The sequence below is a fragment of the Chrysemys picta genome, chromosome 12, assembly GCF_011386835.1.
Source record: "Chrysemys picta bellii isolate R12L10 chromosome 12, ASM1138683v2, whole genome shotgun sequence".
In the NCBI taxonomy this organism is placed as follows: domain Eukaryota; kingdom Metazoa; phylum Chordata; order Testudines; family Emydidae; genus Chrysemys; species Chrysemys picta.
This window is the reverse complement of record NC_088802.1, coordinates 43,677,718-43,688,122: the sequence shown is the minus strand read 5'-3', so window position 1 is coordinate 43,688,122 and position 10,405 is coordinate 43,677,718. Positions and strand designations below refer to the sequence as shown.

The 10,405-nt window shown below is 47.5% G+C and overlaps 1 protein-coding gene across 2 annotated transcripts in view; it reads right to left on the bottom strand.

Moving 5' to 3' along the window:
- Positions 1-5,076: 5,076 nt before the first annotated feature.
- FADS6 (fatty acid desaturase 6) overlaps positions 5,077-10,405 on the bottom strand; it is a 41,209-nt gene continuing 35,880 nt past the window's right edge. For both annotated transcript variants that reach the window (XM_024101688.3, XM_065563462.1), the window contains exons 6-7: positions 9,440-9,619; positions 5,077-8,186 (exon numbers count right to left, since the gene is read on the bottom strand). In XM_024101688.3, coding sequence (XP_023957456.3) covers positions 8,037-8,186; positions 9,440-9,619 — 330 coding nt within the window. In that variant the 3' untranslated portion in view covers positions 5,077-8,036. The remainder of the gene's footprint in view (positions 8,187-9,439; positions 9,620-10,405) is intronic.

Below are 10,405 nucleotides of genomic sequence, written 5' to 3'. Positions count from 1 at the left end.
CTGCTGTTTGTGACAGTACACCTTTGTCCCGGTCACTGCTGTCTCTGAAACAGTGGTGAGCGGCGTTATTCCCTGGCTATGCTTGCAGATAAGCTCTGTTCAGTACCTGTCCAGCTACACCTGCTGCTCACACCCCTTCCCAGTAACAAGTATTTTTTGTGGATTCTGAGACAGGAATTGTATGCAGTCAGTGTCATTGTAGCAATGTCAGTTCCAGGATGTTAGAAAGACAAGGTGGGTGAGGTAATAGCATTTATTGGACTAGTTTCTGTTGGTGAGAGAGACAAGCTTCTGAGGTACACAGAGCTCCTCTTCAGGTCTGGGAAAGGTAGGGCCAGCATCACAGCAAAATGCAAGGTGGAACAGATTGTTTAGCACATATTGTAAGGGACCGTTCAAGGTAGAGTGGCCCATTAACACCTCTGCAGTCATAGGACAAAAAGAGGGGGTTAGCAGGTTACAGATTCTTGTAATAAGACATAAGTCTAGTGTCTCTGGGCTTGGTTACACTTGCAGTTGTAGAGCGCTGGGAGTTAAACCAGCCTTCGGAGACCGCAGCAGGGAAAACGCTGCCGTGTGTTTACACTGTCAGCTGCAAGCGCACTGGCGTGGCCACATTAGCAGCTCTTGCAACGCCACAAAGAGCAGTGCATTGTGGTAGCTATCCCAGTGTGCAAGTGGCCGCAACATGCTTTTCAAATGGGTGAGGGGTGGAGTGTGACAGGGAGTGTATTGTGTGTATGTGGGAGGAGAGACAGTGTGTTTTGGGGGGGCAGAGAGTGTGTCAGCATGCTGTCTTGTAAGTTCAGACAGCAGCAGACCCCCCCACACACACACACACTCACTCACAACAGCAGCATTCCACACTAATAGTTTCTTTGTCCCGGAGCAGATAAGCAGCCGGCTGTCAGAAATGGAGCTTTGAAAGGGGATATCCGCATGCCTGCAGCCGATTTCAAAACAATGAGAAGAGTGGCCGCTTGACTTCAGAAGATTATGGGATGTTTCCAGAGGCCAATCACAGTGCAGTAATGCAACACCTTATCCACACTGACTCCCGGGCATTTCAGCAGGGGCGCAGCAAGCTTTATGCTTCTCTTGGATGTGGATTACCAGGAGCGCTCCAGCTGCAGAGTCCAGGCGCTCTACGTGCCTTGCCAGTGTGGACACCTCAGGAGTTAGGGCGCCCGGGGCTGCTTTAATGTGCTCTAACTTGCAAGTGTAGCCAAGCCTGCTGTTCAGCCATGATTTTTAGTGTCTAGCAAAGTTATGAATTTAAGCTCCTAGGACAAAACACAGGAGAGCATGCTGTGAGGAACAATCAATTTTACATTCGCCCCAGCGCAATAGACGAGGGGTAACATTTTTACTAGAGACAGATGTTTAAAGGTATTTCGGCCCCTAAATATGCATGTAAGTGCCTTGTGGGATTTTCAAAAGCCCCTAGGTATCTAACTTCCATTGATTTCATTGACTTTCAAAAAGACTTAGGCTCCCAAGCCCTTACATCACTTTTGAAAATGGGACTTAGGCACCCATGTCATTTCCCTCAGGTCTTTTCTCCAACTCCTCTGGTGTTTAATTGCCAAGTAAGGAACAAACTAAGTCCAACCTGCATTTTGGAGATGGGAGGAGACGCACGACATGAGCAGTTGTGCAGGGAAGCACTATGCATCCATAACAGGAGCAGGATCACTGACCAGGGCATACCCACTAGCTGACCATGCCCTCTCCCGAGCAGAGCCATTCCTTGGGTATGGCGAATCGGGCGACCACTCCCGGCCACGCACTTCAGTGGTTGTGTGTGGTACTAGGCCGGCCCAGGGAGGGTGGGGTTAGGGATGCCTTGCATTGCTTTTTCTTGCTCGGCATCGTCGGGCTCCGGCTCAGTCGGTGGTAGCGGCAGCAACAACCCGCCGCCCCACCTCGCCGGCTCCCAGCGTTGCCCGCTGCCGCACCAACAGCGTCCTAGTGCCACCAAAACACGCCAGCGCCAGGCTGACCCCATCCATTGCCCTTCCGCCCCGGACCCCTCCCTTTTCCGGAACCGGCCAGCATAGGGGGCTCCCTTGTCCCTAGGACAGGTGCCACCCTATGACTCTCCATTGTCCCTCGCCCCCCAGCACTGGGGTCCCCTCCCCACACCAGACTTCACCCGTATAAAAAATGTTAAGGGGGGCCCATACAGGCTGATTTGTCCCAGGCCCCGCACCCCCCTAGGGACGGCCTTGCTCCCCAGTATTATCATCCAGATACCTGCCAATGCACAAAGGGAATAGCCCCTGTCCACTCCGGGCTGCTAAGTGCTGCCAGCACTAGCACCATCCTCCTATGCTCCACAAGGGCAGGGGGGCAAATTATGGCGACCTTGGAGCAGAAGCACCAGTGAGAATGGGGCTCCTTGCACCTTCTCCTTTGCCTCCATGGTGCCCTCAGGCAATTTGTCTTTTAACACTTTATTCCCAGGCTAGTAACTTTTCTGCCTGGAGTTTCATTGTGCTTCCTACACACCCATCAGCCTGAAACCATCCTCTTTCTCACCAGGACATTTACAGCCACGTTATGGGCTGTAAGAGAAGAGCAACAAGAATGATTAAAGGTCTTGAGAACATGACCTATGAAGGAAGGCTGAAAGAATTGGGTTTGTTTAGTTTGGAAAAGAGAAGACTGAGAGGGGACATGATAGCAGTTTTCAGGTATTTAAAAGGGTGTCATAAGGAGGAGGGAGAAAACTTGTTCACCTTAGCCTCTAAGGATAGAACCAGAAGCAATGGGTTTAAACTGCAGCAAGGGAGGTCTAGGTTGGACATTAGGAAAAAGTTCCTAACTGTCAGGGTGGTTAAACACTGGAATAAATTGCCTAGGGAGGTTGTGGAATCTCCATCTCTGGAGATATTTAAGAGTAGGTTAGATAAATGTCTATCAGGGATGGTCTAGACAGTATTTGGTCCTGCCATGCGGGCAGGGGACTGGACTCGATGACCTCTCGAGGTCCCTTCCAGTCCTAGAATCTATGAATCTATGCAGTAACTCTTGGTCCTTCACATCCATCACCCCAGGATTTGGTACTGGCAGAATTTGGCTTAACCAACTGTCTTTCAGCCTCAGAGGGTCCCCACTTCTATTACATTGCTGGCCAGTATGATGCATTGGCCCTTCCCTTCCTCACAAGGTACTCTCTTTACAGAACCCCAAATCATCAAGCAAGAGAAGGATGGATTTCTACCACCAAGTTGTTACAGTGGGGCTGGTAACACCCATATAGTTAAGATTGAAACTAGCTTACTGTTTAACAGGATTTTGTCAAGCCGGGCCTTAAAAACCTCTAAGGATGGAGATTACACCACCTCCTGATGTAACACATTCCAGTGCTTCACTGCCTGCCTAGTGAAATAGTTTTTCCTAATATCCAACCTAGATCTCCCCTACTGCAACTTGTTCTGTCATCTGCCACCACTGAGAACAGCCTAACTCCATCCTCTTTGGAACCCCCCTTCAGGTAGTTGAAGGCTGCTATCAAATCCCCCCTCACTCTTCTCTTCTGCAGACTAAATAAGCCCAGTTCCCTCAGCCTCTCCTCCTAAGTCATGTGCCCCAGCCCACTAATAATTTCCGTTGCCCTCCGCTGGACTTTCTCCAATTTGTCCACATGCTTTCTGTAATGGCAATGCTCCTACTAATGCAGCCCAATATGCTGTTAGCCTTCTTGGCAACAAGGACACATTGTTGACTCATATCCAGCTTCTCGTCCACTGTAATCCCCAGGTCCTTTTTTGCATAACTGCTGCTTAGCCAGTCGGTCCCCAGCCTGTAGCAGTGCATGGGATTCTTCCATCCTAAGTCCAGGACTCTGCACTTGTCCTTGTTGAACCTCATCAGATAGCTTTTGGCCCAATCCTCCAATTTGTCTAGGTCACTCTGGACCCTATCCCTACCCTCCAGCATATCTACCTCTCCCCCCCAGCTTAGTTTCATCTGTGAACTTGAGGGTGCAATCCACCCCATCATCTAGATCATTAATGAAGATGTTGAACAAAACTGGCCCCAGGACCGACCCCTGGGACACTCCGCTTGATACCGGCTGCCAATTAGACATTGAGCCATTGATCACTACCCCCTGAGCCTGACGATCTAGCCACCTTTCTATCCACCTTATAGTCCATTCATCCAATCCATACTTCTTTAACTGTACAGGGGCTGGCCAGCTCCAGGCCTCTGGCCCTTTAAGGCATAGGCCACCCTACCACAGTATCTTTTAAGAGCTGATAGTTCAAATTGCTCTAAAAGCTACATGCATACTCAGATTATTTTGAAAATTGCTATGCCTCGTCAGAGCCAGGGATAGAGTGAGTGGTGCCAGTCTGAGATCAGTTGGCCCAGTGGTTCTTCAGGCACCGCCCCCTCAAGAAGGAGCTGATTTTAATATTCAAATTGCTCTAAAACCCATGCGTGTAGGGAGATTATCTTGAAAACTGGTATTTCACAAGAGAGGCTGACGTAGATCAAAGTTGGGGTCATTTGGTCAAGGGGTTCCCAAATTACAGCCCATTTACACTGAGCTGGCCATACCAATTTCAGATTCTTATAGCGTTTTTGATGCAGAGCTAGGGAAAATTCACACCCCAACCTTAACCTCAGCACTAAGGTTTTTGGGCGGTGAATAATCAATAGAGTTCCTACGCTGCAGACCGTCTTCCTTAGACCCTAGTAATTGCCACTTTCAGTCTCTAGGTGGCTCTGTAGGTAAGGACGCCTTTGTGATGGAGAATTATTGAAAACAGCCATTGCGCCCACTGTTGCTTAGCTTATGCGTAGGCTGATGGGATATCAGGTTTTGTACATGTTAGTGGAGGGAAAAATAGCCTTTTCTGTCCTCAGGATTTCTTTTCCCACCAGGTTTCTGTCAAATCCACTTCTTTCCAAACAGTGCTGTAATAACTATAGTAGCATGTGGCAGTGGGATTAGCTTCTCTGTACTGCCTAAGAATGTAGCTAATGCACAGTTAAAATCTCTCTCCTGCTATCGCTGGAACTGGAAGCTCCATTAACATTGCAGATTTTAGCATAAATTGGCCATCAGGATTAATGAAGCATTTAATAACGGAATCATAAACATTATCGATGGAAAAGGTCTGTTAGAGCTTAACTCTGTGACTCAGCTGCACATCCTTGGATGATCTCACGAGTACAACCACAGGGCCCGATTCTCCTCTCACAGTGGTGTAAACCAGGAGTAACTACACAAACCAATGGAGTGACACCGGTGCAGAACTGCAGTCAGGGTGAAATTCACTCCTGTGCACTGGGCCAAGGGGACTTAGGCTGTGAATATGCCTGGTGCTGACCCTGTGCTCAGAGGTGAAATTCACATTCAGTGAGGAAAAGGAAGGGCCTCCCCCTCTCAAGATGTGAGATCTTGTTAAATCTTGGTAAGATAAATGCCACAGATATTCTAGTATAGCCCTTCTTAGATGCACATTCCAACACAAGACCCACTCCCCGCCCCTCCCACAGACACGCTATATTCTCGGGGCCAGATCATTTTGCTTGACTCCAGTGGTAATTTTGCCTGAAAAAGGACTGACTGCAGGATTTGGCTCATAGAAGGTGATCAGAGAATCTGCCTTTGCAATGGCTTTCTAGAACGGAGGACAAAGATAGATAAGTGAACTTTATTGCCCATTTAGAATGGTTTGTAATGGGCAGTTTGGGTTTTAGGATTTGCTTCTTGCTGAATGAGCATTTCTTTCTTTGCATTAGCCACACAGCAGACAAAGTGTTAGAAACAGTGGAGGCAGTGCTCCCTTATCTGAAGTTATCTTGCCTTTTCTTAACATGAAATATAATCCATAAAAGTGGATAAATATTAATAGCGTCTTGGCCGAGAACCCAAAAGGGCAGAAGAGGAATTTCCTCTTGCTGTTTTTCAGAAAGCTTTGAGAGGCAGTCTTAGCACAATGCAGTCACGCCCCCCTCTTCCCACCCTCCAACAATACTCCTGGCTGGTTCTGATGTTCATCCTCTAGGATTTTACAGCAGAAGGAAGGGAGGCTTCCCGTGTCTCTCCCTGAGGACAGTGGAAAAAGAAGTGAGACCTGGGCTCGCACTGCATTTTAGTCCTTTCACACACAGTTCGATGCTGGCGAAAGGTGCCAAATTGCAGCGCCAACCTAAGGGCTATCCCTCCGCCCCATCCCATCCCAAGTGTGGAGGAACTGTGCCAAGTAGTGTAAAGGAGAGAATCTCTTCTCTCAAGCTTCTCCCCCTTTTCCTCGCAAAGTGCTCTGATAATGTAACCCAGTAGCTAGGGATGAAAGCTTGCCACAGACTTTTGGCTTGAAGATCACAGGTTACCCCGGGCTCCTCTATACACCCAGGACTGGTGCATTGGCTCAGAAAACCATGGCCACAGGTCCCTCAATTCTAGAGCGAATCTCCGAGGAGCTCATGGCTCTCGGGGGCTGTGGCATCCCAGCTGCCCCTGAGGACATGAACGGGATGCAAGCCAAGCCCTCTTCTGGATAGTGTGGTATCTGGCTGCACACAGGGGCAGCTAAGCAGTGAATTAGGTACAGGACTGAGACCAGGAGTCTCTTGCATTCTAAGCCTGGCTCCAACACCAACTCCCTCTTATCTAGATCATTTAACCTCTCTGCCTTAGCTTCCCCGTCTGTTAAATTGGGTAACAACAGGTAACTATCTTGCCGGATGTGTCGTGATGATTAAGTACATAGGGCAACATTTAGGGACTCTGACCTACATCACTTAGGCATTTTTGAACATTTTACCCTTAACATTTGTATATTGCTATATATCCGGGGTGAAATATTGCCCCTGCTGAAGTCACTGAGAGTTTTGCAGTGGGCCAGGATTTCACCTTAGGTATATGGCAAAATTCCTGAATGAGCACAAAGCCCCTCCAGTAGCTAGAAACCAGGCTCCCAGAGTCCTGCCTTCTTTGGATAACTGTCTCTTACAAAACTTTCTGCAATGTTCCACGTTTGCAGCAGGAGGCTGGGGTAACCTTCTGATTTCCACCATGACCACCCACAACACAAACACTCCACATGTCAGAAGCCAGTTAAGTTTGAGTGCACCCCAAAGAATCCTCTCTCTAACTCTTCTGCAAATCCTCCATCCTGCTCTGTGCACTGGAGTGAAACCCTGGTTGCACTGGGGGGGAGGGGCAGCACAAAAACTTTTCACCAACTCACCCCAAACTGCTCTGGCTAGTTTTGTCAAATCCACACTCCTGGAAGGAATTTATTTATCCACAAAACAGGTAGAGCACAGGCTGCAGCAGTGCAAGTTTCTCTTACGCCACACCACCAATGTGCCTCCATTAATCTGGAGAGACCACCTTTAAAGCAGTACATTCTTTATGGCCCATTCCATCCTCAGCCTCTCAACTGAGTCTGCTGACTAAGGTTTTGTAATATGGGTATCTTTCTCTGAGGAACTGGAACCATCAACTCAATTCACACGGGCCATCAGATGGGAACCAGTTTTCGGTTGTTCCAAAAATACAAGCTTTGCCTAGATTTGAACCATTGACCTAGAGTTAAAGGCTGCCCCACTGCCAGTCCCCTTAGTCATCCTGTCCTTTTGGCACACTGGAGTTGGATAGGATGTGAATTCCCTTTCTTGTTGGGCTCCCAGTCCTGTTCCAGAGACACAACGGTAAAGAAAACAAGAATCAATAGCGACCTCTGTCCAAGAGTTAAAAGAGAATGGAGGAAAAATAAATACCAGCTTCTAATATCTCAGGTAAACTCCCATTTGATCTACTGTATTGGAGCTACAGAATTCCCTTCTGTCCCATCACCATTCAGTCACAATTTATCATTCTAGTGGCATTTCTTGGTCTCTATGTGTGTTTCTATCTGTCCAAAAGCAAGACACTTCAGGCAAACTTGTTTCCTCTTTGATTGCTTTATAAGGGCAATGTCTTTGGTTTTAAACTTCCTGATCTTGTCCGATGTTATAATGACCCACAGGAAACAGCCCCATGTCTTGCTGTCGTGTTCCAGAGCCTATCATTGAATCCCCACAAGTTCAGTTATTGGGGGTGCATTAACCATCAGTTCCTCGTAACGGTGTAGGAACAGCTGTAGTCGGGACATATAGGAGTCCTCGTTGTATGGCAGCTTCTTCTTTTTCAGGTACTGGGAGACTATGGGCTTGATCTAAAAGGGAAAGGTAGTATTAAAATGGCACAGTAAATTCTAATGATGATGACTTACATTTGTACAGGGCCTTTCCTCCAAAGTGATCATTAAGTCCTTTGAAAACTATGCATGTAGGAATCATATTGCCTACTGCCAAAATGTAGCCAACTCCGGGGTGGAATGCAAAAACTGCTTAACAGTAGCTAACACTACACAATGGCTTAACTCAGAGAATGAAGATGAATACAGTATCCAACTCGAGCAGCAAAGGGTTCTCTTGTCATAAGGGCCAGATAACCACAAGGGCTCACTACTTTGATCTTGCACCTGATCTGAAAGCTAGGATCTCCGCCATCCTTCCCTCATACCATGCTGGGGCACTGGTTCAATATTGGCACAGAGGGAAGAGTGCCACCTACTGAACTACCAACATCAACTTTTGCAGCACCTGAAGGTTGGTTTGTTTTTTGAGACCTCCCAAGCCTGACCTTGCTCATCTTGTGAGATCTGACAAGGACACTGCCTTGAGTTGGTATCACAGTAGCACCATGTCTTTATTGTTACTAACACCAGAAGTATACATGGGACTGTAAAATTAGTAAATGGTGTCAAACAAACACAGCGTAGAGATGTGCCTGGACTGCAAAGTACAGCTCCAGATCTCAGCTTTCCCAAAATTTCAGGGTGTTTGGATCTAGGGTTTTGGTTGGAGCCTACAGCTAATACACTGCAAGTGGACGAATGAACACAATACAGGTCAACCATAGCAGGTGTATGATGATTATAGCTGGAATTATTCACAGATTAGGCGGGGCTTGAAAAGCTTTCCCAGGAGGAGAGGTGGGACTTTGCTAAACACTAACTGGAAGGCTGTTACAATAATAAAGCACAAAGTCAAGAATGGAAGAAGGTTGGAGAGAAGATTGACTAGAGTGTGGGGAGGAAGAAGTGGAGTGGGAGAAAGTGAGGACAGAGATCTAGTTAGAGTTGGAGTTATGGAGTGTTCTGAAAATGGGAAGGAGTCTAAAATTAATGAGGAAGAAGAGGGTAAGCCAGTGCAAAGAGAAGAGTGCAGAAGCATGGTCAGAACTGCAGGTTAGGGAAAGAGGCTTACCACCTACATTTTAGTTAACTGGAAGGGGGAAACACACAAACTTATCTCCTCATTACCTCTTTCCATGCTCATCAATCTTCTCTATGCTAAATGGCACTCCCCCCTCCCATCCCCCTCCCTCCACACACCTTCTGGACATGCCCTCCTTTTATCTTACCTTCAGGCACATGTTGTCAGAGAGGTTTGGGAAGAGGTGATGCTCCACATGGCAGCTGATGATTGAGTGCCCAAAGGACCAGTCCAGCAGGGCATTCCGGGGCAGATTCAGAACTCCAAGGCTCATCAGGTGAATCCGCTTGGGCTTCTTATCAGCAGAGAACATCGGGAGGCCAATGTGCTACAAGACAAAACAGTAAGACTATGGCATCTCTTCCTACAGCAGGCAGATAGGGAGCAGGGCTTCCTGAGGACAAGGGTGGAATCCAGCTGTCAGGCCAGGGCAGAAGAGTGGCAGTTTCTTGAACTCCTCATCTTTTTCTGTACATGATCTTGTGAATCTCCTTCTTTATGGGGATGAGGAGTCCTCATAAAAGGTAACAGGCTAGTGCCATCAACTGGAATGCTCTAGTTTCCCACTCACTACTTACGAGTCAAGCATGGTGTGGAAGCATTCACACACTGCTCTCCGCACATTATCCCAGGGCCACCCATTCATGGCACATAGAAAAGAAGCTTCTGTGTCAGAGTCCAATGACTCCACAGTAGCTTGGAAACACCAGCGGCTTCAGAGGGGTTAACCTGCCTAAATGTGATCAGAATCCGGCCATCTATATGCATTTCATCCTAGGCCTGTCAAGACTGATCTATCAATGAATCCCCAAGGTGCGAGGACCACCCACTTTTGTGGTTCTATGCTCATTCCATCTTTCCCAAATGCACCTGGATTTTAAAGTAACATCTTCTCTTAGCGTGGGAAGGGGCCAATTCTGATCCCATTTACACCTGTATAAAACTGGATAAATTCCACTGAACTCAGTAGACGTGTTCCATTTTTACACCACTGTAATTAAGATCAGAATCCAGCCTTCTGTGTTCATTCTGTCTCAACTTTCTGCACACTGCTATGCCAACTGACATCAGTCTCCTCGACATTTTGGACCTGAGTCTAATCTGATGTGAAATC